Source organism: Mandrillus leucophaeus, unplaced genomic scaffold (assembly GCF_000951045.1).
Source record: "Mandrillus leucophaeus isolate KB7577 unplaced genomic scaffold, Mleu.le_1.0 Scaffold433, whole genome shotgun sequence".
In the NCBI taxonomy this organism is placed as follows: domain Eukaryota; kingdom Metazoa; phylum Chordata; class Mammalia; order Primates; family Cercopithecidae; genus Mandrillus; species Mandrillus leucophaeus.
The window spans coordinates 845,216-872,623 of NW_012104621.1; the positions used below are offsets into that span (position 1 = coordinate 845,216).

Genomic DNA, 27,408 nt, shown 5'->3' on the forward strand with positions numbered 1-27,408 from the left:
CTCTGTGCACTCGCACATCCCATTCCCTTCCTTGGGCTAATACCACTCCCAGCCCCACAGCCCACCCTCTTCCTCCTTGTTGAGTGATTCCATCTTGCTCTTTGGGACTCCATTCAGGCTTCCCCGCCTGCATCTGGGAACATTCCCTGATATCTTCCCTCTTCAGGCTGGTCTTGTGCCTTCTGACTTTCCTCTGCATTCTTATGGTATTTGTGCTTTTCTCTACCATGGCAGTTGTTTCCCCATATTGTAATTGCACAGAAAGTATGCAGTAATAATTTATAAAGTAACAAGTTTCAGCTCTGAAAATCTGTTTGAATTCACAGACTAATGAGCCACATTATAGTAACCTTCTACTGTGTTCTTATAGGCAAAGATGCTGGAAGGAGATCTGGTTTCAAAGATGCTGCGAGCTGTTCTGCAGTCTCATAAGAATGGAGTAGCATTACCCCGGCTCCAAGGAGAGTACAGATCCTTGACTGGAGACTGGATCCCCTTCAAACAGCTAGGTTTCCCTACACTAGAAGCCTATCTGAGAAGTGTGCCAGCAGTGGTCAGGATAGAGACTAGTAGATCTGGAGAGGTAAGAAGGTAATTGTGCGTGTCAGAAGAATCAAACCAATTCATAATTGCCTGTCTGGCACTTCCAACCTCCTACCTGTGATAGAATTCTAAGTGAAAGTACTAGCTTAGTTGTTTGCAATTGGTAGTGACAGAGAAAGCAGCATCTAAATCATGGCCTACGTTCTTATGTCTTTTGTCTTATTCCTCAAATTATTTTCATTGTGAAAATAAGATTTTAACCACACAAAATTAAAAATTATTTACCCATTGTCAACATCTAAACAAAATAGTTGTACTGGAGGCCTTAAGTGTATAAATATCACACCTGCCCATTACAAACCTGTTACAAATGTTTTTGCCACAGTCACTAATGACCTCGTGATCACCAAATCTAATAGGCAGTTTTAAATTCCCATCGTGTTGATTCCTGCTATCTGGACCTACTCAGTCCGGAGCTGATCCTTCATCACTTTTCGTAACTACCAGGGCCTTCTTGCTGTTCTCTCTTCTCTTCTGTTATTTTCCTCTCCTTCACACCAATATGATCATATCATTATACCATTTTAAATCCTTCTGCCTCTCTGGAAGAAAGCAGTTTATAGAATGGGCCATTTAGTAGTAGCCGGTTGGTCTGTCATTGCTCTTCCACTGTGACCTGGCAGCTTTGCTTCTTGGTACCTACCCGTTGTACAGCATAGTAGATGTAGACAGACCACCAACTAAAAAGAGAAACAAAAACACCCACACCCCCTCATATACTATAGTTTCCTGGGTGTATTTCTACATGTGTAAATACATAGATGAGGTCTGGAGTGATCTATGTATTTCTCTTAATGGTTTCTCTGTATGGGGGATGAGGAGGCAGTGGTGGAGTACAAGGGAACCAGGAGCAGGAAAGTGTCAAAGGGGAAGTTCACCTTATAGTTAATAATTTTCCCAAGGAGAAGATATAAATTAATTAAGTATTATATGAATACTAAAATATGCTTTGGCATCCCTGATCCTTCCAGACAGACTTAAGCCCTCCTTTCTGTCTACTTGCACCTTGTAATACATCCGTTATAACACTTGACACATTGTTTTCTGTTTAATTTCTTACTTCTCTCTTTTTCCTTCATAAGATTCTTGAGGATGAAGGCCTTAATAAATCTGTGTTGAATGCATGAATGAATGAATAGCTGAATGAATTAATAAATTAATGCTTCATAGAGTTACTATACTGTAATTTACTCAACTCTTTGTTCCCCTGTTTTGGACATTTTAAACGTTTCCAGATTTTGACTATTAAAATACCCTCATTGCATATACTTGGGTAGGTCACATTTGTTTTTTCAAGTTATATACTTGTACTATAGTCTCAGAAATAGAAATACCGGGCCAAAGAGTAGGAGCATATTTTAGCTTGTGATATAAAGCCTCATTGTTTTCCTGTTTTTTATTTCAAATTAGAGTCAAAGACTTGAAAACTACACAGGTCTGTAGAGATCATCTTGTCCCAGTAGTCTCTATCTTCAAATCTTTTTTCAATATCGTATCATACCAGTTTTTTTTTTAAAGATACAGAGCTGAGCTGCAGTGTTTTCAGAGATGTGGAAGCCTGCTTGCCCTGCCTTGCTCTCATGCCCCTGCCAGTGGCAGCCCCTTGAGGCTTCTCCATGGAACTCTATGGCTCCCATGAACACAGTTTGAAAACACCAGGTGTAAAACACCCCTGTGTTACAGCTGAGAATACTTAGATTTGCCCAGAGTCACCCAGTATATCCATCACAGAGGCGAGAAGGATTTAGTAGTCTTGTATTCAACATAGTAGTTACGAGTACATACTTTGGACTCAAAGAGCCTCGCCATGTGACTTGGAAGGTTGCTTAACTTTCCCAAGCCTCTGCATTCCCATGTGTAAAGTGTGAATGAAATGTACCTCACAGATTATATGATATATGTTTGATCATAGTTGCTTTTGGTTCGTTTGGTAATTTGTACCTAGTACAGTGTAGATTCTTAATACCTATTTAAAAAATAAATGAAATTTTCAGTGTGGGAAAGATGATTCAGTGTACTAGACTATGCTCGATTCCTGTTGCAGAAAATGCAGTTTTCTTCTAGCATTATCAAGGAGCGAGACGCATGAATATTTGCATACCGCTTGACTTGGGATATGTAGGCTCACTAAGATCCACTTCTAAGAATTGGCCTCTAGGCAACACGGAATCTAAGAAATGTTTCTCCTCTCCCCCTGCCTCTAATGAATAGATTACCTGCTATGCCATGGCCTGCACAGAAACTGCAAGAATTGCTCAGCTTGTGGCTCGTCAAAGGAGTTCTAAAAGGAAAACCGGGCGTCAAGTTAATTGTCAGATGAGAGTGAAGAAAACCGTGCCATTTTTTCTAGAAGGTAGGAACTTTTTATATGCTAACATTTTTAAGGCTGTCTATGAATACATTGTCATAGGGAATTATGGAAATATTGTTTGTGTTATGATAAATACCTGTATCTGTTAACATACATATGTCAGGGGAAAAATCCTGAAGGTAGCATTTCCATTTGAAATTCTTAAGTGAACGTGATGAGCATGACTTACTAAGTGAAGTAATTACACAGTGGGAAATAACTCAGAACAGATTGTAATTGAGCTTGTTATGGTAATATGTAGTTTTATTTTTTTTAAGCTTATTTCAGGGAATGTCTTGTCCAGAATGTTGGATGCACCAAGAACCTGTGATTTTATGTCTTATTTGACAAGTTATGTCTTCTGGTAGAAAACCTCTAGTTTCAGGAATATGTGAATTATGTAGTACACAAAAATGTTATAGACAACTCAGCCTGTGTTTACAGAACACTTATCTCAAGGAGCTTACAATCGGTTCTAAAACTAAATTCCCATGAAGTGGTTCAATGATGATACAAAACAATAGATGACTAAATGCCACAGTGAAGATTTAGGACAAGGGAGCAATCATTTTGAATGAAAATGGCAAAAGGGAGACTTGAGCCCAGACCTCAAACAATGGGTAGAATTTGGATTTATGGAGAAGAGATGGGAGGACCAAGATACAGCTGAGTGTGCTTTATTTGCAAGAAAATGGGGTGGCCGCCACTGAAGTGTTCAGTTGGTCAGAAGCAGGAGTTACTAGCCAGTCTAATGGATGAAGAACCTTATCTGCCGAATACTCACCCATCTATTCTTTTCCTATTGACCAACCCTCTAGTGGCAGCCTCTTCATGTTCTTACAAACTGTTCTGAGAATAGACACCCACAGAAAACATCTGGTCAGGGGAGTGTCATAATGAAAGTGGGGTTTGGGGATGCTAACTGATTTCATTATGTATGCCTAACTTCATAGGAAAACCAAAAGCAACCCTCAGACAACCAGGATTTGCTTCAAATTTTTCTGTTGGCAAAAAACCTAATCCAGCACCATTAAGAGATAAAGGAAATTCTGCTGGAGTTAAGCCTGAGGCTGAAATGTCTCCTTATATGCTACACACAACTCTCGGAAATGAAGCACTCAAAGACACTCCAGTGCAAAGGCATGTGACCATGTCCACGAACAACAGGTATTTGGCCTTGGACTAACACAGTTTGGTGAATCTGAGGTAAAAAGTGTTACAAATATATTTTCAGGTTAAGAAAGAAACACTTTCTATTTTATCTAAATTCACATATAATAGAGACATGTGTCATTACCAGTTAAGTTCGCTTTTCCTAGCTGCCTGAACATCATTCTCTAAATGCATCTCTATTCTGTATTTTATCTACATTGTTGTCAGTCTCTCCTTGTAAAGTTCATTTAAAAGCTCTCACAAATTGTTTTGAGATACTATTTCAGTATAACTTATAACTTTTTCAGAAAACTTTTTTTAACATTCAATTTTGTGGGTTTAAGTAAAATCTGATGGAGTTTTACACACTCCACTGTGCTGCAAATATCATGCCCATAATTAATTTAGTAGCACCAGACATCCATGCAGCAGAATACCAGACTGGCAGTAAAAGACAACCTGTAAGTCTTAGATTGGGTGCTGCCATTCACTAGTCAGGTAAAATAAGTTATTTCATCCTCGGGTCTGTGGTTTGTTCATTTGTCCAATGAAAGTGTAAAACTAGATGATCTCGAAGTTCCTTTCTGGCTCAAAACTGTGGTTTTATAAGGTAGCTCAGAGGATGGCAAACTACAATCCATGGGCCACATCATGCCCACTGCCTGTTTTGGTAAATTAAATTTTATTAGAACATGGCCATTTTCTTTGTTTGCATATGCCTCTGGGTGCTTTTGCAAAATAGTGGCAGAAGTGAGTAGTCGTACAGAGACTAGATGGCCTACAAAGCAAAATATGCATTGGTGGACCCTTTACAGAAAAAGGTTGCTGACCCCTGATGTGGATGCATCAAGATCACATTCTTCTATCCTACTTGTGCCTTTTCAAAACAAATTTTGTTGTATTATATTCCTTTAAATCGGTGTTCAAAAATTCTGTTTTGTGAAAGATAATTTTTCCCCCCAGAACTTTCCCCCAGATACTAGAATATTTAGGAAGAATTAACTTTTTTAAAAGGTTAGTTAGAACTGGTACTAATTTTTTATATTACAGAATTTTTAATAAAGTAACTGTAAAATATTTTTATAATGGTATACATTTAATGTTATATATAATTAGTTATAATTTTGATAAGGTCTAGAAAATACATAGTTAAAACACAGATCTTGACCCAAAGTACTTGTTGAATCCAGTATGTATGTGACAGAAGTATCATTGTTTTCTCTGGTTGTGTGCCTACATTTCAGCAGTACATTTTGAATGATTTTTTTGGATGTGACTCTAAAAGGACAGGCAACAAAAGCAAAAATAGACAAATGGGATTACTTCAAACTAAAAAACTTCTGCACCACCAAAGAAACAGTCAACAGAGTGAAAAGACAAGCTGTGGAATGGGAGAAAATATTTGCAAACCGTATACCTGATAAGGGCTTAATATTCAAAATATAGGGAACTCAACTCAATAGCAAGAAAACAACCTAATTTTAAAAACAATCAAAGGACCTGAACAGAGATTTCTCAAAAGAAGACATACAAATGATCAACAAGTATATGGAAAAATACTCAACATCATGAATCATCAGGGAAATGCAAATTAAAACCACAGTGAGATACCGCCTCACACCCAATAGTATGGCCACTATCAAAACACAGAAAATAACAAGTGCTGGTAAGGATATGGAGAAAAAGGGAACCCCAATACACTGCTGGGGTAAATGTAAGCTAGTACAGCTATTATGGAAAACAGTATGGAAATTTCTCAAAAACTTAAAAAGAACTATCAGCAATCCCACTACTGGGTATATATTCAAAGGCTATGAAATCAGTATCAGTTGAAGAGATATCTGCTTGCCCATGTTCATTGCAGCAGCATTCACAATAGCCAAGGCATGGAATCAACTGAATTGTCCGTTAATGAATGAATGGATAAAGAATATGCATTATATCTACTGAATGGAATACTTACTATTCAGCCTTCATAAAGGAGGAAATCCTGTCATTTGCAACAACATAGATGAACCTGGAAGACGTTATGTTAAGTGAAATAAGCTGGGCACAGAAAGAAAAAGCACATGACCTTATATGTGGAATCTAAAAAAGTCGAACTCATAGAAACAGTAAAATGGCAGTTACCAAAGGTAGGGAAATGGGGTCAGGATGGGGGTTGTGGATGTACACAATTTCAGTTAGGAGAAATAGGTTCAATACATCTGTTGTATTTCATGGTGACTATAGTTAATGATACTTGTGTACTTGCAAATTGCTAAGAGAGTAGATTTTAAGTGTTTTTACCACAGAAAGTAAGCATGTGCAGTAATGCATGTGTTAAGCAGCTTGATTTAGCCATTCCACAGTGTACACTTATCAAAACATCACATCATGTTGCATACCATAAATATATACAATTTTTACTTGTCAACTAAAAGCATGAAACTATAATATGACCCAGCAGTTGTGCTCCTGGACATTTATCTCAGATAAATGAAAACTTATGTTTACACAAAAACCTGTCCACAAATGTTCACTGTAACTTTATTTATATTAGCCAAAAAATAGAAACAACCCAGACATCCTTTGGTAAGTAAATGGTTCAACAAACTGTAGTACATTCATTATCACAGAATATGTCTCTGCAGTAAAAAGGAGTAATGAACTATTGATACACACAGCAACTCTGATGGATCTCAAGGGAATCATGCTGAATGAAAGAAACCAATCTCAAAAAGCGACATACTGTGTGATTTTATTTATATAACATTCTTGAAACGATAAAATTATAAAGATAGATGACAGATTAGTGGTTGCCAGAGGTTAAGGATTTGGGTGATTTAAGGGATGGGTATGGCTATAAAGGGAGAGCAAGAGGAACCCTTGTAGCCATGGGATGGTTCTGTATGTTGATTGTACTGGTGGGCACCTGAATCTGTACATGTGGTAAATTGCACAGAACTACACACACACATCCATATGCAACTGGAAATCTGAATAATCTCTGAATTGTACCGTTGCCAGTATTCTGGTTTTGATATATACTATGCAAGATTTTACTATTAGGGGAAACAGTGAAGGGTACATGGGACCTCTAAGTACACTTTTTGAAATTTCCCATGAATTTATAGGTATTTCAGAATACAAAGTTTTCAAATTGACAGCAGGCCGGGCACCATGGCTCCTGCCTGTAATTCCAACACTTTAGGAGGCTGAGGCAGGAGGATCACTTGAACCCAGGAGTACAAGAACAGCCTGGGCAACATGGTGAGACCTCATCTCTACTTAAAAAAAAAACAAAAAAATTACCTGGACATAGTGGTGTGCACCTGTAGTCTCAGATGCTTGAGAGATTGAGGTGGGAAGATCACTTGAACCTGAGAGTTCCAGGGTACAATGAGTTATAATCACACCACCACACTCAAGCCTGGGTAACAGAGTAAGACCTTGTCTCTTAAAAAAAAAAAAAAAAAAGCCACATGTTTTCATTAAAGACTGCTTGAGATGTTGTAAAACATTTTAATCAAGTCTTTTTTTAAGCACATAGTACAATTTGAAAGATACCTTTTAAGAGAAATCTAAATACCACCCAGTGGCAGATGTTATGGGTAACATTTGTAGTTATAAAATCAAAATATCAAACTGGAACAATAGCAAAAACATTTATATCTACTTATGAAATATTAATGTAGTAAAAAGCAGTTAAACCTGTTATGAAGGACACTTACACTTTTTGAGGTCACCAAGCCTCTTGAAAAGCTGATGAAAGCTATTAATGGTCTTCCCAGAAAAATTCACACATGTACATATAGATATGCATACCTCATCTCATACCAGTAGATTCATGAGCCCCCAAAGCTCGTTCTCAAGAGTTCCAGTTAAGAACTCGTGCCTGCCTGTTAACAAATTGAAAAGTTCTAGAAAGCTGGCATGGCTAGTTTCCTGTAGAATAAATTAATAGAGATAAAATGTGTGGGTAAGAGGGTATACATATTAAGGCTCCTATTAAATTATGCTCTAAACAGATTATAATAATTTGTTTTCTTCTGGAAGAGTATGAGAGTGATTATTTTCTTGCATGCCTGCCAACTTTGGGCATCTGTTTTTTGCTTTGCTACTTTGAAAAGTGAAAAAAAGTCTATGTTTTAATTTTTATTTCCTTGATTTTGATTCTTAAGGAAGTTACATTTTTGTCATAGTATTTATTAGTCCATTATAGGTCTTATGTGAATTACATGTCTTTGTCTTTTGCGTAATTTTTCTGTTGGCTCTTTTCTTTTAACATCTAAAAGTGGTTTATAAATTAAAGAAGTTGGCCCTTTGTGGTATCTTGACAGTATTCTCTCAGTTCGTTTAATTATTGTATTTTTTGTATACAAAAACTTTAAAATGTTGCATGCTTACAGCTATCAGTCTTTTACTATGTGGCTTCTACTTTTAGGTATTATGCTTAGAAAAGCATTTCCTCCCAATATTATGTAAAATGTCTTCTGTTTCCTTTTGTAATTGTGGCTTCATTTTTTTTACATTTTAGTCTTTAATTCATCCAGAATTTATTTTATTGTATAGTGTGAGAGTTGTAATCCTTTTTTATTGTTAGCCAGATGTCCTGTATCAGTTATTACACAATCCTTTCTTTCTCTGCTGGTTTGTAATTCCATCTTTACCAGTACTAAGGCCTTATAAACATATGATTCAGTTCCTGGACTTGCCATTCAGAATAATTGATTACCTCTCTATTCTGCAGTACCAAGGTATTCACATTATTATAACTTCATAATAAGTGCTAATAACCTTTACTCTCTACTTCCACCTCTATCTTCTAGTTTGGTTTATTAGTTCCATTGTGTGCTTTTATTACACCTACGGCCCTTATCATAACACTTAGTAGACTTTGTTCTTAGATTTTGTCAATGCATTAATTATCTATTGCTGTATAACAGATTACCACAAAGTTATTAGCTTACAACAAGACATATTTTCTTACCTCATAGTTTCTGTGGGTCAGGAAGGAAGACATGGTCAACCTGGGTCTTCTGCTTCAGGGTCTCTCATGAGGCTGCTGTCAACGTGTCAGCCATGGCTGGGGTCTTACCTGAAGGCTCAATTAAAGACGAATCTGCTTTCAATCCTACTCACATGGTTATTGGCACAATGCACTTCCTTCTGGGTTGTTCATTAGTCCCTAGGTGGCTGTTAGCCAAAGGCCATCTTCAGTTTCTTGCCACATGGTTCTTCCCAGCATGGCCATTTGCTTCATCAAAGCCACAAAGGAGAGATTATACTAGCAAAGTTGAAACTACAATCTTTTGTAATCTAGTTATTTGTGATCCCTTCAGCCTTGAAGTCTTCTATTGATTAGAAGCAGGTTGCTCAAGGAGAAGGAATTACACAAGGCTGTGAATACCTGGAGGGAAGAATCTTTGAGGGTATCTCAGTAGCTGCTTACCATGGTCCATTTCTCAACTATACTGTATAGTCTCAGAGAATAGGGCATGTTTATCTTGCTGATCATTGACAGTTACTGTCTGACACAATGTCTGGCACATAGTATGTCTTAAATATTTATGGACTGGAAATATGTCTCTAATAAACAACATATGTTTAGATTTGGAAGGTTTTTTCTGGACCAGTCTAACTCTTTGTCTTTTAAGAAACAATATATTTTATTCTTAGTGTTATGAAACTGCTTAGACCTCTGTCATCTTATTTTATTATGTTCGTTTTCATGCATCCCAGCAATTTCCTTTGAAGAGCTTCCTTTTGCTATATACACTTTTTTTCTTTCCTCTCCGGTAGACCTGGTGATGATTGAACCATAGCAGTCCCTTCCATAGTTTCTGTGTACTCTCACTCTTTGCTCATATCCCTCTACCTTCTACTGGAGCCTTCAGTGCTTACTTAAAGCAGGGGAAGCTTCCAGTTTACATGTTTTGGGCTGGTGCGCGGAAAGTAGTACTGTCTCCCTACCAGTTCTGCAAAAGTAGGAGTTGGAAATGTCTTTAGCATCTTCTGCTATTACACAGATATATTTAATACACAAATAGGATGGTCTTATAATTGCATATACCAAGTAAGCTTTTATTGGTAGCCTAGAATCTAATCATTTCTTTTAGAATTAAAATACTGTAAGAAAATGTGCTTCATTTCAAGGAATTGATCTAATTTTTAGACTGTTCCATACTATTCAAAAACTGGCAGCTATGTGTACTGTGTCACTATCACCCACTATAGTCCCGTACCCACTGCTGGGCAGGTTGTGGTCATTTATTCATTCAGTCATTCTTACAATATTCATTTGCCTTGCATGTATCAAGCACTGCCCCAGGCACTTGAGAACACAAACAATTAAGACACTTAGAGTCTAGTGTGGGAAACAGATATGAATATAAATGGTGTGTGTGTGATTTATTTCTTTGTCTTCATATTTGGAAAAATCTTCCTACATATATCCAGTACAATTTATATAAAATGTATTTTTAGTGAGGGTATGAGGTAGGGATCTGTTTCTTTTTTTCAAATAGTTATTTGACCAGTCCCTCACCTGTCTGTTTTGAAATGTCACTTTCATTATGTTCCAAGATATAATGCAAATTGCATGTTTCTAAGTTCTCTACCATTTTACGTATCTGTACAGCTCATTTAAGTGTTGTAACTTCATAATGCATTTCAGTATCTGGTGATGCAAGTCCTTCATTTTTTGGTTATATTCCAAAATGTTCTTTGTTTCCAACTGTTTATTTTTGCATGGTCTTCTTTATTCTGTTTTACCAGTTTTTTATAAGTGATTAATTGGAATTCTGACATCCAAGTTTTGAAAGAGGCTTTCAAAGACCTAGTTTAAATTTAGCTTTTAACATACTTTTCTCTGAGTGAATATGAAACATGAAAGATGATGCCAGGTTTTATTTTTATTTTTTCTGATTTTAAATTATTTTAATGACTTGTTTTGCTGTTAAATGCCACTAAGACTTTAAGTGAAAAGTATAGAGTTTAAAACTTGGTTTAGACTTTGCTATTTACATTTATTTTACCAATTTTTTTTTTTAATACCTTAGGTTTAGCCCAAAGGCGTCCCTTCAGCCACCTTTGCAGATTCATCTCTCAAGAACCTCTACTAAGGAAATGAGTGGTATGTTTTCTAAACATTTTTGAGATACGTATTGGCTTCTGGAGCCAAGAAACATCTGGTGGTGGCTTTTGACATTTGCTCTCACCTTCTGCTGTTTGGAATATATCTTTCCTCCCCTTTTTCCTAATTTCTTTACATCATGAATCGCAGTGATGTTAAGAGAAAATGGTGCCTCCCAAAGATATCATTATTATACTGACTTGAGGCCTTCCTTGCCCCAGCCCTACTCTGTGTCACCTCCATGTGTGGCCTGCAAAGATGCTTGTGTCCCTTACCCTGTCACCTCTTAAGGGGTGCACCCCTGAGACTTTGGAGGCTGAGGCCTCACATAAAGGAAACATCTGCTGTAGATCAAAAGTGCATAAATATGGTACTTAAATTTATAAAAGAGTTTCAGATACTCCACCACTTAAAAGCTAGCACCCTAAACTGTGTGCAGTTACCACTAATCATCTAAATATGAATATAAATAATTCTTTGGGTTATAGAATCCAGGCAGGCTGTTAAGAAAACAATAGGAGACATAGTATAAGTCAAAGAATCTGAAGGTTAGAAATGCAACCACTGGTTACCTTTTCTTCTCCAACCAATGTGTAAATCCCCTGCTCATAGACCCACCCAGGGAGACAGTGTTTTCGTATCAGTGCTTATGGTGTGTGAAATGTAAGTGTGATTTTACATTATTTGCTGGTTTAAGTGTGATTCTTACTTAGTTGAAATCCTTTTTTTTTTTTATATAATAACACATCTCCAGTATTTCTTAATGGAAATTAATTGAACAATATTTTTGTTTACATGAATTATTTTTACATAGGCATTTTCTGAAACATGACTACATGGTAAAGTTGAATATCCTTTTAGAAGCTTAAATTAGTATAAACTATTTCTACAGAAACAAGAGGACTTACTTCAGGAGGATTGCAGTTCACCCGGCAGAGCTGATATGCACACATGTGTACACAACCTCTCCTACATGATGGACACCTCCATTACTACTTTAATTTGTTTAACAAAAGGTGCAGGGACTTAGATGGCCCCAGTGGCCCCACAGAGCAAGTGCGTTTGCAGACACAACTGTGGGGCAGCTGCTGACACACTCTCATTATGGGAGAGTCTGGCCAGTTATGAGAAACTTAATCTTTTCCTCCTTCCAAGTCCTTTTATATCATTATTTGGGAAGAACTTAAATAAATTAGCTATACCCTTAATAGGAAATATATGTGGATATCCTGGAGCCTTCTTTTCTGTGTGCCAATCTAAGACTTAGCAAGGCCAGATCTTGCCCTTTGGTGGAAGAGCAGAGTCAGCATCCAAGTGTCTTCAAGGAATAGCTCACTCTGGGCTTCCTGGCATTCTCAGAGGCAGCATCCCCAAATCACACTGTCTCTACCTGCAAATTAAAATAAAAATTACTGAATCCCAGCAGAGATACTATCTGGTTAAAATATGCAGATATTTTGCATGTAGATGGTAATATTTAATATACTCAGATCTATATCTCAGTGTAATTTCCTAGAGATTTGGAATAAATTTCATAGTTCTTAAAATTCCAGGACTGTCAGCTATAGTAAACACTCAGATTTCTTTATTGTCTGGGGATATTAACTCTCACATTCTAAGTTTTAAGTAAAAATGAAATGTAAATGAGCTATAAAGCCAAAACTTTATAAATACACACTTATGAAAGATAAATGATTGATATTGGGGAAATAAAAGTTATCTGTGGGTTTCAAACCTTTTATTTATATTTATAAACTGAGGCTAGGATGATGATGATTGTAGATGGATCAATTTTTTAACTTTTATGTATTGCTAAATTATTTGTTTTCCATTAATAAAGGTGCATATTGATCATAATATTCAAACTCAGGCAGTTTTTAATCTTCTACAAAACTTGTATAAGATCAAAAAGTTATTTGATCTGTTAAGGCATTATTCCTATGTTCTGTGGAATATAGCTTTAAATTCAGTATTGCCTGTAAACTAATATATAAAATGTAATCTTCCTCAGCAGGTAGAAAACAGTTGGTTAAATAATTTGATTATTCTTCACATAGCAAGATCATCTTGATGTTTAAACTATGAAGCATCCTTGCAAAATAAAGGGACTAGGTTCCTTCTTTGGGTGTTTCTTGACCCACAAGAAACACTGCTGGTTATTTCAGGGTTAAAACTTAGAATGAGGTTGTCATGGTGCTGCTCTGCCTAATCCTGCTCCCTTCGAAGTCCTTTGGCTACCACAAGCCCACACTATAGCAAAACCTGAAGATGCAAATATTAAGTAATGGGGATAATCTAAAATGTTAAGCATTTTGGTTAATTCTATTATTTTTTTAATTTAAAGATAATTTAAATCAGACTGTTGAAAAACCCAATGTCACGCCTCCTGCCTCTTACACTTATAAAATGGATGAGGTTCAAAACCGCATAAAGGAAATACTAAACAAGCATAACAATGGCATTTGGATATCTAAGCTTCCACATTTTTACAAAGAGTTATATAAAGAAGACCTTAATCAAGGAATTTTACAACAGTTTGAACACTGGCCTCATATTTGCACGGTACGTTTTTCCTTATTCCTCCCTTCTGATACCTCCTCCCTGCCCAACTTTGAGATCTTGAGTTATTAGTCATATCACTTTTATCCCCGGAACACAAAGCACTTTACATATGTTACCTCATTAATCTTTAACTCTTAAGATTAACATATGTCAGTTCTTATTTATAGAAGTATGTCAAAGTTGAAGGCTCGCCTACGTTGTAATTGCTATTTTTATGTATTTTGTTTTATGTCATTTTTAAAATGCATTTAATATGTGATAATATGTAAATCATTTTATAATGATTGAACTGTTACCAGTAAACACTGATAACTTTGCCATTGTTTTGCCACTGATAACTTTGCCGTGAACTTATTGGGAAGAATTGTTTTATTAGCCTCAAATTTTATTTGCTTACTCTTGAGCATTTTTAAAGACTTTTAGCTGAGCAAATTTTAGTTATTTTGACTAATTATATATAGAGTTCTTAATTTTTATTTTGAAATTATATAGTGTTTACATTGAAATTTTTACAAGCCATCTTTAGAGAGAAAATTGGAAATTAGAAAAAAGAAAAAAATTAAAAATGGTTTATCAATTTCCATTTCTATTCCTACTTCAGAGTCTGTGACTGTAAGATTATGGATCAGCATAGTTTATTAAAGATACTCGTTCAGCCAGAGATAGAGACAGCTGGATTCTTACACCAAAATAACTAACTTTTAGATGTTTCTTAATGTTTTTGCTTACATAAAATATATTTAAAATATAACTGTTTTAAATGGTCACATTAACAGCTACTTGATGCTTCTAGGCTTGTAGAATTAAATATGCATGAGGATTATGTATGCTTTGGTAGAGGGCTTTTATTTCTTTGACATATATTTTGGCCCCCAAGCCTATTGGGCAGTGTATCACTATATTCCATCCAAGCAATGAGGGTCAAAAGCAGAAACACAATATAACTTTCCTGTCTATATACTGTGTCTATTACCTTTGTTCAGATGTAATCAATACCAAGTATTAGGTTATGGTAATTTGCTTAGTGAAGTGGGATGCCAGAAAACACTAATCATATTGATGTCTATTGATACCTTTCAAAACTGTTTAACCTCTGAATATTTTTTAACAGACTGTCGTTAAACAGTTTTAGACAGCTAAACCATGGTTGTTTTTAAACAACTTTAAACACTTACACAACGGTTATTTTCCCTTTTCTTATAACTCCTTTTTTTCACCTTGCTACAAAGCAGAAACACTGATACCATGCCTAGGACAGATGTTACTACAAGCAAGGTTAGATAGTCTCAAGGCAGTGCACAAAGTTTAGGATAAGACAGAAGTTGGTAATGAGTATCTCTCTATATGCCTTGTCTCTCTGCATGGCTTGTCATGTAACTGAAGGAGAAATCTAAGTGCAGTGCATTTTTTTAAGCGTTTTTTACTCCAATCATATAAAATATTCTATATTAAAAGATTGAAAAATAAAGTTATAAAAGAAATAAAAATCACCCATCATTCTACCACCCAGAGTACTACTTACAGGAATTTCCATTTGAATATCAGAATGCACAGCATCAGCTTTAGGAACCAAATAGCAGCTTTTAAATTTTATCTTCAGGGAGGTTCTAATTAGTATGCTGTAAGCCACTTCACATGGATATTGGAAAACATTTTGATGCAGGTGGAAGGATGCTTTGAATCTGTTGTCCTTAACCTTTGGGGTCTGTCCAGTAGTGAAATGTGTACTGAGAGTTTTCAAAGCTAGGGAGAACACAGAGTTACTCACAATGATGAGCCAGCTCCGAGGTATTCCTAGACAACTTGTGAGGGAAGTGGAAATTGTGCAGAAGCTGTCTTGAAAAGGCAAAGATTCCAAGACAGTAAGCCTACAGATCAAGGACACTGCACTCTAAGAGTTCCCATTGGGTCCTAGGAGGACAGCAACACCTCTTGGCTGTTCTAGAGCAGTGGTCTTGTTAATAGTGCTCTTGTTTAACTGTTGTATTTGACTAGTATTTATAAAATGCTTCTGTGTGCTAGCCACTGACCTGGGTGTTAGGGATAAAACAGTAAACAAGACAGACATGGTCCTTGCCCTTATGGAACTTTCTGTCCAATGGGGAAAATAAACATTGAACAAATAATGATAAGCCTGCAATGGTTATGAAGGAGAAGTACAGGATGCTGAGGGAATGTCTAAACAGGAAACTCTGCATAGTCTGATGAGTCAAGTAAAGCTTCCAGAGGAGGTGGCTGTTAAACTGAAACCTGACAGATGGGTTAGTGTGAGTTAGGTAAAGAGGGAGGAGAAAGGCACCTCAGACAAAAGAAACAGATTGCACCGAAGCCCTGGGATAGAAAAGCATAGTATTTTCAGGAAGCTGAAAGAAATTCAGTAAGAGGAGAGTTGCTCATGAAGAAGCTGATGAGGCAAGCAGAGGCCAGGTGACTTCACTGAGTCATCGTTTGGTGGAAACAGCAGGTCTCAGCCTTGAGGTCACCCAGGATCCATGGCCTCTGGCTAACTTTGATTTCTAGAAAAATTACAAAACTTGGTCGGGCACATTGGCTCATGCCTGTAATCCCAGCACTTTGGGAGGTCAAGGCAGGAGAATTGCTTGAGGTGAGAAGTTTGAGACCAGCCTGGGCAACATATCAAGGCTCTGTCTCTAGAGCAAAATATAAATTTAAAAAAAATTAGCTGGGTATGGTGATGCATGCTTGTAGTTCCATCTACTCAGGAGGCTGAGGTGGGAAGATTGCTGGAGCCCAGAAATTCAAGGTTGCAGAGCTATGATGGCACCGCTGCACTCCAGCCTGGGTGACAGCATGAAACCTGTCTTAAATTCCAAATCTTGCAACAATGACTGCTGAACACCAGAGATTTTGTTGAAAATTTCTACTCTCTGAAACTGATAAAGAAACCTCTCCATTCTTACATTAGCCACAATATCTTTTTCCCACGTCTTGCCTGAAGCTGTTAGAGAGCTGAGGGGCTCACTGGTGGGCAGAACTAGATGCACTCAGCTAAGGAGAATTTCTGTCAGTAGCCCCAAGACACACTGATAGGCAACCAGCAGGTAGCTATTCTAAGTTGGGCTGGAGGCAAACCAAGCCTTAATTCTAAAACATAACATTTTGTGAACAACAAAATTATAGAATATAAAATGTTGTGAATGAGGAAAAATTGCCTAATTACACTAATTATTCATAGCTTCTACAAGGATGTTTTACTCTTAATGTTTTTATTATATATCATTTTCCTATTCATTAGAAATCACTGAGCTTTAAGTTATTTCATATCTAATCCTGCAGACTCTTAAAAATTCTTAAAATTCTGAGTTGCATCAGTATAGCAGTTTCTCTAATATCAAAGGAGGCAAGAATTTCTGTCACTTAGAGATGTTTTTATATTTTGGGATGTTCAGGAATCTAACTTAACTTTAATTATGGTAATTAGTTGTATGACATAATAAAGCACCTTTTAGCCCATGTAAAATGAATTGCCTTTTTAAAAAGCCTGGAACTTCTGGGGTAAAAACAAACAACTTGGATTTCTAAGGAACTGGAACATAAACAACAATCAATATCCTCAGGCTTAATGGTATTGAATATACTCTATGTGTTGAATATATTCTAAATAGCAATGCCAGCAGAAGCAGAAGTGAAGAGGTAAACTGAAGACTTGAAAGTATAATCATAATATTTTTTAAGTGGAATCTAACTTATTTTCCATTTTTTCACCAGTGAAAAGAAATATGTAATGAACACATGATTGGAACAATTTTTACATTTAAATTCAGTGAACATCTGAGTAGAAAAAAGATAAAATAGCACTGTCGTAAAATCAGAGTAGCGAAGTTGAGGAATAATGAGAAGTTGCTGTTCTGGAACTTGAAACAGAAACTACCCATAAGGCCCCATAGTACACTAGAAGGAGTTTGGGCTTTGAGGTAGATTTTTACCTTGTCATTTCTTAGCTGTATACCTTTCAGCATATAGACCATCCTCTCAGCGCCACAACCTGCTCTAAAATGTCACTAATTCTACCCATGTCATAGGGTGGTTGTGAGAATTAGATAAAATATATAAAGCAGCTATTAATGTGGTATCAGAAACATAATAGGTGTTTAGTAAAAGGCAACTGCTGTTAATTTTTGAGAGGTACCCCAGCCTAAAGCAGGCCAAAACCCACTGCTCAATCAGAGACATGCCCAGCAAACTCTACAAAGGAGCTGAATACAAACAGAGGAAAAGCTAAGGAGGGAAACACAAAACTTTAACTTGAAAAGAAATAAAGAGCAGTGGAGGAAATGAAGTCAAAATAAACGCCAAGCCAAAGAGAGTTCCTGATGTTTTAACAGTCCATGAATGGATTCCAGTCCCCCTACCCTCCCTGCACCTGCCCCAACTCCTGCCAAAGGTAATGAGAGCAAGGAATAATGAGAGCAAGGAACGTGTCCAATGCACATTGAAAGCCACAGCCACTGGCAAGTAGCAATTCCAAAAAGTTCTGCACATGTTCAACTAGGAGAAGACTCCATTATCTTCCTGAAGGAACATGAGCAAGAGGCCTACCCTCAGGCCATGCTAAAGGAAGATGACTTGAAATTTATCCTAATATAAATAATTGCAATGTGTGTCTAAAGACAGCATTGGTGAAAGGTCTTTCCTAGTTAAAGGGGTGGGAGTAAGTGGAAGTGTTGACCTTGAAGTACATAGAGTCTATTAAATGACTCATCTACGATGGCGGAGAAGAGTTTCTCTGAGTAGATGGTTTGTCAGCAGTCAAGGGTTACCCTCTACAAGGATCTTTTTACCTTTATCTTTGATTAAGTCTTTGTGGAATATGTTACAAAACCTTAACTTTCTCAAAGAGAATTGACTGAAAAACTGTAACCATTTCTGAATATCTTGGACTTATCATCACTAGCCTCAGTACATTCTGGCAGAGATGGTTGTGGTTGTGAGTGATAGGGAACAGTGGATTGAATGGGTTTAGCTCCTGCATACAAGGTACACCACACCGGCTGCCCTTACATGCTTCATATCTGTCCTGATCAGTGCATCTGCATTGTGACACAGTGATGCCATTGGGGATCATTTCCCTATCTCTTTTCTCAGTTGTCTGACTTTTCCAGCACTCGTCAGCTTTAGCATAAAAAGGCCACTTCTTAAGTCATCAGCTGGTCAACCTTTCTGTGAACTGGCTGATCATAGGGTACAAGCTTCTGGGCAGTGACTTCGATGTTTTAGTTGTTGCTAGGCACTCAGGGATCTTTTATTCACTACTGAAGTCAAGTTTTAAAATGGGATTATTTTTTGTTTTGTTTTTCTTTGTTTTTGGTTTGTTTTGAGCTCATAACCATTATTAATGCTTGGAGTGCTAGAAAGCAGGTCTCTAGGTAAATGTGATTTTGTTGTACTCTCAGGTTTGTATGGGGTGGTGACCATATAAAATGAAATTTAGAACTTAATTTAAAGCTTCAACAAAAAGGACTACTACCCTGTGGAAACAAAACTGTGCCCATACAAATGCTGTGGAAAGCTTGATTTAATTGGACAATACCAATTCTGTTATAGAACCCTAAAGAATATTCTAATTTCAGAAGAAAGAGTAAGCTTACCTCAGAGGCCCATGCTAAAGAATTAGCAGGTAAGCCTTCATAGACTCAAAGGAGTTTGGCTTCAAGAACTTTTAAGTTTACAGCACAGGTAAAACTAGAAAGAAAGAAAGACCCTTAGAGTTAAGAAGAAGCAAGTTTCTAGGCATATAGGATGAAGACTTTCATTTGTCTGAACAAACAGACTCCTGAAGAAATTAATATTTTAAGTTTTTGGGCCTGTTTTGGAAAAACACTCAAACCATGTTTTTCCTCTGCTCTCACACCACAACAATCAACACAGAAGGCTTCTGTGACCAAGTGTGGGCGTTTTCCCCACAAACCAAGCAGTGGACACCAGCTGGGTGCCCTCCAATTTAATACCAACACTGTCTACCTGGAGATAGCATCAGATCCCACAGGGTAAAGGCTCAGTCCCCAAAATTGCTGCTCCTCTGCATATACACTAGTTGCGCAGATCCAGGCCTCCAGAACTTCTGACTGACCAGCTTCAAATTGGGGTTCCCAAAACCTCCTCTTTGGGTTTGATTAATTTGCTGGAGTGGCTTGCAGAGCTCAGGCAAACAGTTCTATTTACTGGTTTATTTCAAAGGATATTACCGAGAATGCAGATGAAGAAATGCATAAGTGGAGGAAGCAGCATGGAGCCTCTATGCCCTCCTTGGGCCTGCCACCCTCCAGGCAGCTCTCCAAACCGTCCTCTTGGGTTTTTATGGAGGCTTCATTACGCAGGCATGATTGATTAAACCGTTGGCCATTGGTGATCAGCTTGACCTTCAGTGCCTCTTCCCTCCCTGGAAGTTGAATGGTGGGGCCAAAAGTTTCAACCCTCTAATCCTGCCTTGGTCTTTCTGGTAAGCAGCCCCACCCTGAAGCTCTCAGTCAGTATTAGCATACAAAAAGATAAGCTCTTTGGAGATTCCAAGGATTTTAGGAATTGTATTTAGGAAACTGGGAAGGAAGACCAAATATATATTTCACGGTATCACAGCCTCACATCTGCCAAGCCTAGTATAGCTGCTCCAAACTTACAGAAACCCAGAGTGGTGTGAGGGAAGTGTCTCATTCAAATTGTGATTCCAAATGAGGCAGAAATCAAGCTGATTATAATGAACTTACAGGAATAGAAAGTTTAAGGCATATTAGGTACAGCATCTTCTGATGATCAGCAGAGGAAGGGGCTTGACTCCATGGTGTAGGGAGTTCATCTTTTATGTTCCCTGTCTCTCCTGTTGGAGGTGGGGGTGGGAGTGTACACATGTTCTGTGAAGTTACAAGTCATGCTAGTTCTCAGTCATTGGACTGATGGATTTTTTGGGTGGACATTCAGAACCAAAGAAAAAAATACAGAGCCACAAAACAAAGAAAACATGAAGGACAAGGATAGGAGTATGGTCCTGAGTCTTCCCCCACAGTAGAGGAAGCCTTCTGACTCCCTCCTCAGGTATGTGCCTGAATCAAGTGGACTAAAGGAACTAGATGCGTAAAAGTTCCCTTTTGAGAGATCTACCTGAAATGGTTAGCAGTAGATTATCACACTAAGGAAATAATAAAAGTCATGTTTCAAGTAGATGTTGGCTTGCCTTGGTCATTTGTGAAGACCATAAGATGGCTGTTCTGTCCTGGGAGATGACGCAGGAGATGAACTTGTAAGTCTTGTCAGATGCACCAGAGCCCAGTAAATAATGGACACCACACCGTAACTCACATTATAGCAATTCTTTATCTTTAGCAAGATTCTTGTGGGATAGATATAGTAGTAGGTCACTTTCCTAAACCCATTTGCCAGAAAATTAAAAAGAGGTGGCACTTTTTGTACATGACAGATGGTGATCACAGTAGAATGCCCAGGAAAAGCAAATTTCTATTCATATGAAAATTTAGAGAGTTTGAGCTGGGTGATATTGTAAAATATATATTTGGCCTTCCCTGTTCTCTGGCATACCATTCCTAAAATCCAAAATGACTCTCCAAAGTAATGTCTTTTTTTTTGTTTAAACTAATGAGTGACGACTGGCAACCCCTAGTAGCTTTAGGATGGGGCCAGTCACCGGAAAGACCAAGGCATGATTAGAGGATTGAGACTTTCAACCCCAACCAACCTCTGGGGAGGGTAGAGGGCCTAAAGATTAGGTTGATCACCAGTGGCCAATGACTTAATCATCATGCCTGTGGAATGATGCCTCCATAAAAACCCAAAGCAGGAAGAAAGCTTCCAGATAGCAGAACATATGGAGCTTCCTGTAGGGTAGCAGAGAGGGCATGGAAACTGCATACCCCTTCCGGCATACCTCACACTAAGCATCTCTTCATTGGTATTTTTTGTAATATCCTTTAATTTATACATATATCTGCCACACACACACGTGTATTTTTTTAGAGACCGGTTTTGCTCTGTCCCTTAGGCTGGAGTGCAGTGGCACCATCATAAGTCACTGGAGCCTGGACATCCTGGGCTCGAGCAGTCCTCCCACCCCAGCCTTCCAAAGTGCTGGGATTATAGGTGCACACTATCACATCCAGCTAATTTTTTAAATTTTTTTGTTGAGATTCTCACTATGTTACCCAGGCTAGTCTTCAACTATTAGCATCAAGTGAGTGATCCTCCTGCCCCAGGCTCCCAAAGTGCTGGGATTATAGGCGTAAGCTGCTGCACCCAGCCATATCCTTTATAGTAAACCAGTAAACATGTTTCCCTGATTTCTGTGAGCCACTGTAGCAAATTAAAACTAAAGAGAGGCTCTTGGGAACCGCAGCTTGATCTAGTTGGTTAGAAGTTCCAGAGCCCCAGGCTTGTAACTGGTGTCTGAAGAGGAGACAGTCTTGTGAGACTGAGCCCTCAACCTGTGGGATCTGACGCTGTCTCCGGGTAGATAGTGTCAGAATTGAATTGGTGGAATTCAGCTGATATCCAATACAGAATTGATTGCTTGATTGGAGTGGGGGGACCCCCACTCATTTGGTCACACAAGTCTTTTGTGTTGATGATTGTTGTTGAATGAGAAAATAGGAAAACATGTTTGTGTTTTCCATACTCATAACTGAAAAAGAATTATATTTGCTTTAAATTATATATATTTTTAACTTTAAAAGGAGTTTCATGAATTGTTGCCTTTGAATTGAGAAACCCCTCAGCTGGCCTGGCATGGTGGCTCATGCTTGTAATCCCAACTACTTAGAAGGCTGAGGCAGGAGGATTGCTTGAGCCCAGGAGGTGGAGGATGCAGTGAGTCGAGATTGCGCCACTGCACTCTAGCCTGGGCAACAGAGCAAGACCCAGCCTTAAAAAAGAAGAGAGAAAAAGAAACCAAACCCCAAAGATTGGAATGAAGTATGTGGACCAGGCATATCTTCCATATCACTAAATTTATCTGTGAATATTTGCCTAAAGGGTTGAAGGATATCTGAATCAACTCCAGGTAGAGTCAGGGTCGGTTCCTTGTTAGGCCTATGTTTAATCTTAGTAAGTGTTTATTTGAATGTATAGAAGCCAGATCATTGGAGAACAAGTGGAATGTAGGCACATAAGCAACCATTTTGAGATAAAAGAAGAAGCTATTAAAGACTGGAAAGTGCTTACAATTCAAGGAACTAGTCATTAGAGTGGGATATGGTTATCTGATTTAAACAATAAAAATGACAAAACTGCTGAGGGAAAAAATCTGTCTTCTAATTCAGAGGATTATTTGGCTATGGTTTGTACTTTGGGTAAATTCAGGCTTATTGGTCAAAAATTCACTTTATAGGCTGACTGGCAAAGTTTGACTTAAATGCTGCAGACACAGCCCTGGAAGCTTAGTACCTCCAGATGATCTTTAAGTATTCTTCTGGAATAAAAGCCAGAAAAATGGGAATTCTGCTCTTGCCCTGGACTAAAGTGGACATAATGTCCCTAACTTCAGTTAAGACAGCAATTCCTATTTGGAAGAACTTGTGCTGGTCATGTCAGAGTTCATTGTTAGAGGTTTGATAGGTATGTTATTAGGTAATTGGCACTAATCACATCTAAGGCACAGATGGAGTGGCAGTTTTGGGACTGGGAGAGGGGAGACTAAGCATTGAAGTATCCCAGATTCTCAATACACTCCTTGGAAAGAAAAAGATAATAAAGCCGAAGAACCCTCTTTTGGGTTAGAAGAAGCTATGTGGACAGTGAGGGGATGGGGCTTAGGAAATTATTTTAGATAAGATGGTTTATCGTCCACTGAAATTAGTTTCTACCACCCACTTCAGAGAAAGTATTGAGATTGATATGTGAAAACTGAAGAAAAGTTTTAAGGTGGGCTCTACCGGCTCCTCTGGGTTTGGCAGCAGAGAACCACCACATCTAAATCTAAAATTAGTCAAGTGCTGCATAACAACATTTTGGTCAATGACGGACTGTATGTATACACCATGGTGGTCCCATAAGATTATAATGGAGCTGGGGGCGGGGGCGGGGGGCAAGATAGCTAACTAGAAGCAGCGGCTTTTGGAGGCTCCCATCAAAAAACCATAATAAGTGTGTGAATCCTTCATTGGCAGCCAGGGTATCCAGGTTCTCTCATCAAAGTAGACTAGAAGGCTGGCGTGACTCACAGAGAGAAGCAAGAACGGTATGGTATGGCAGCCCATCTGAGAGCCACACGGGGAAGGGGAACCCTCTCCCCCCAGCCAAGGGAGGGAGTGAGTGAGTGTGCTACCCAGCCGGGGGAAAATGTGCTTTTTCCATAGAACTGTGCAACCCACAGATCGGAAGATCCCACCCGTGAACTCACGCCACTGGGGCCTACCGTCCCAACGCCGGATGACGCAGATTCTTACAGCCTCTCAGCTGGAATCTGCTTAAGCCCACCAAACTCCTGAGGGGAGGGGCGACCAGCACTGACTGCAGCTGCCTGCTGTCTAAGCTGCTGGAGCTCCTTGAGGGAGGGGCAACAGCCAGCACTGGGAGGGTCAACAGCCAACACTGGGACTCAAAACTGCCTAACATGCTAAGCTCCCTGGGCGGGGGAAGGACGGCACCCATTTCTATAGCTCCAGGCTGCGATTTTCCCCTGCTGGAGCCAGGAAGGCTGGATGGCTTGGTCCCAAGACTTGTCCCCACAGCCCAACACAGTGGCTGGGGCAGTCTTCGGTCAGAGTTCTCTTCAGGCCTAAACTGACCCATGCTTCCTCATTGGGTGGGGCTTCCCTGCAGGATCTCCAGTAACTCCAGCCAGAGGCAGACAGGATTCAGATCTTCCTGGGCCTGAGCCCCTAGTGGGAGGGGTGGCCACAGTCTCTGCAGACCAGCAGACTTAGCTTCTCCTCCTGGTAGTTCTAAGGAATCCAGGCAGCCAAGACAAATGAGTTTCCCCCCAGCGAAGCACACCCTCTCCACCAAGGGACAAGGGCTTCGTTGAACGGGTCCTGTTCCCTGTGCCACCCAACTGGGTGAGACCCTCCACCAGGGGTTGTCAGACACCCTATACAGGAGCAATCCTACTGGCATCAGGTTGGTGCCCTTGAGGTCAGAGGTCCCTGAAGAAGGAGCAGGCACCCATATTCACTGTTCTCCAGCCTCCTCGAGTGACATCTCCAGGCACGGGAGCAAATCAGATGAATAGTACCTGAAGTGAAGCCCCAGCAAACTGCAGCAGCCCTACACAAGAGGGATCTGAAAGAAAAACAAACAAGCAGAAAGTGACAGCAACTGCATCAACAACAAAAAAGGCCCGCACAAAAACCCCATCCAAGGGTCAGCAACCTCAAAGACCAAAAGTAGACAAACTCACCAAGATGAGAATCAATGAAAAAATGCTGAAAACCCAAAAGGCTAAAGTGCCTCTTCTCCAAATAATCACAGCATCTCTCCATCAGGGGCGCAGAACTGGGTGGAGGATCAGATGGACAAAATGGCAGAAGTAGGCTTTAGATGATGGGTAATAAAAAACTATGCTGAGCTAAAGGAGCATGTTCTAACCCAACACAAAGAAGCTAAGAACCTTGATAAAAGGTTAGAGGTTCAACCCAGAATTTCATATCCAGCCAAACTAAGCTCCATAAGTGAAGGAGAAATAAAATCCTTTCCATACAAGCAAATGCTGAGGGATTTCGTTACCACCAGGACAGGACCTGCAAGAGCTCCTGAAAGAAGCACTAAATATGGAGAGGAAAAACTGATACCAGCCACTGCAAAAATATACCAAAATATAGAGACCAATGACACTATGAAGAAACTCCTCAACTAATGTGCAAAATAACCAAATAGCATCATGATGACAGGCTCAGATTCACACGTAACAATACTAATCTTAAATGTAAATGGGCTGAATGCATCAAAAGACACAGACTGGGAAATTGGATACGCAGTCAAGACCCATCAGTGTGCATATTCTGGAGACCCATCTTACGTGCAGACACACACACAGGCTCAAAATAAAGGGATGGAGAAAAATTTATCAAGCAAATGGAAAGCAAAAAAATATAAAAGCAGGGGTTGCAATCCTAGTCTCTGACAAAACAGACTTTAAACCAACAGAGATTAAAAAAAGACAAAGAAGGGCATTACATAGTGGTAAAGGGAACAATTCAACAAGAAGAGCTAACTATTCTAAATATATATGCACTCAATACCAGAGCCCACAGGTTCATGAAACAAGTTCTTAGAGACCTACAGAGACTTAGACTCCCACACAATAATAGTGGAAGACTGTTAACACCCCACTGTCAATATTAGGCCAACGAGACAGAAAATTAACAATGATATTCAGGACTTGAGCTCAGCTCTGGATCAAGTGGACCTAATAGACATTTACAGAACTCTCTACCCCAAATCAACAGAATATACATTCTTTGCAGCACCACATGGCACTTATTCTGAAATTGACCACATGATTGGAAGTAAAATGCTGTTCGGCAAATGCAAAAGAACTGAAATTATAAAAAACAGTCTCGGCCGGGCGTGGTGGCTCACGCCTGTAATCCCAGCACTTTGGAAGGCCAAGGTGGGTGGATCACGAGGTCAGGAGATCGAGATCATCCTGACTAACACGGTGAAACCCTGTGTCTACTAAAAATACAGAAAATTAGCTGGGTGTGGTGGCAGGCACCTGTAGTCCTGGCTACTCAGGAGGCTGAGGCAGGAGAAATGGTATGCACCAGGGAGGCAGAGCTTGCAATGAGCTGAGATCGTGCCACTGCACTCCAGCCTGGGGGACAGAGGGAGACTGCCTCACAAAAAAAGAGAGACCACAGTGCAATTAGATTAGAACTCAGGATTAAGAAACTCTCTCAAAACCATTTTATGGAAATTTCATGGAAATTGAACAACCTGCTCCTGAATGACTCCTGGGTAAATAATGAAATTAAGACAGAAATCAAGAAGTTCTTTAAAACCATTGAGAACAAAGAGACAATGTACCAGAATCTCTGAGACACAGCTAATGCAGTGTTAAGAGGGAAATGTATAGTCTGCATGCCCACATCAGAAAACTTTGATCCCAAATTGACACCCTAACATCACAAAAGAGCTAGACAGGCAAGGGCAAACTAATCCAAAAGCTAGCAGAAGTCAAGAAATAACTAAGATCAGAGAAAAATTGAAGGAGGTGGAGACACGAAAAACCCTTCAAAATATCAACGAATCCAGGAGCTGTTTTTGTTTGTTTTTTTTTTTTTTTAAAGATTAACAAAATAGATAGACTGCTAGATAGACTAATAAGAAGAGAGAGAAGAATCAAATAGACACAATAAAAAACGATAAAGGGGATATCACCACTGACCCCACAGAAATACAGACTACCATCAGAAAATAGTATAAACACCGCTACACAAATAAACTAGAAAATCTAGAAGAAATGAATAAATTCCTGGATGCATACACGCTACCAAGACTAAACCAGGAAGAAGTCGAATCCCCTAATAGACCAATATTGAGCTCTGAAATTGAGGTAGTAATTAATAGCCTACCAACCAAAAAAGCCCGGGTCCAAATGGATTCACAGCTGAATTCTACCAGAAATACAAAGAGGAACTGATATACTTCTTTCTGAAAC

The 27,408-nt window shown here is 38.9% G+C and overlaps 1 protein-coding gene across 1 annotated transcript in view; it reads left to right on the forward strand.

Annotated features, from left to right (window-relative positions):
• Window positions 1-374: 374 nt before the first annotated feature.
• Window positions 375-27,408, forward strand: part of TDRD7 (tudor domain containing 7) — a 69,544-nt gene continuing 42,510 nt past the window's right edge. The window contains exons 1-5 of the mRNA XM_011993741.1: window positions 375-583; window positions 2,815-2,956; window positions 3,907-4,120; window positions 11,149-11,222; window positions 13,567-13,784. Of these exons, the coding sequence (XP_011849131.1) occupies window positions 377-583; window positions 2,815-2,956; window positions 3,907-4,120; window positions 11,149-11,222; window positions 13,567-13,784 (855 nt within the window). The 5' untranslated portion in view covers window positions 375-376. The remainder of the gene's footprint in view (window positions 584-2,814; window positions 2,957-3,906; window positions 4,121-11,148; window positions 11,223-13,566; window positions 13,785-27,408) is intronic.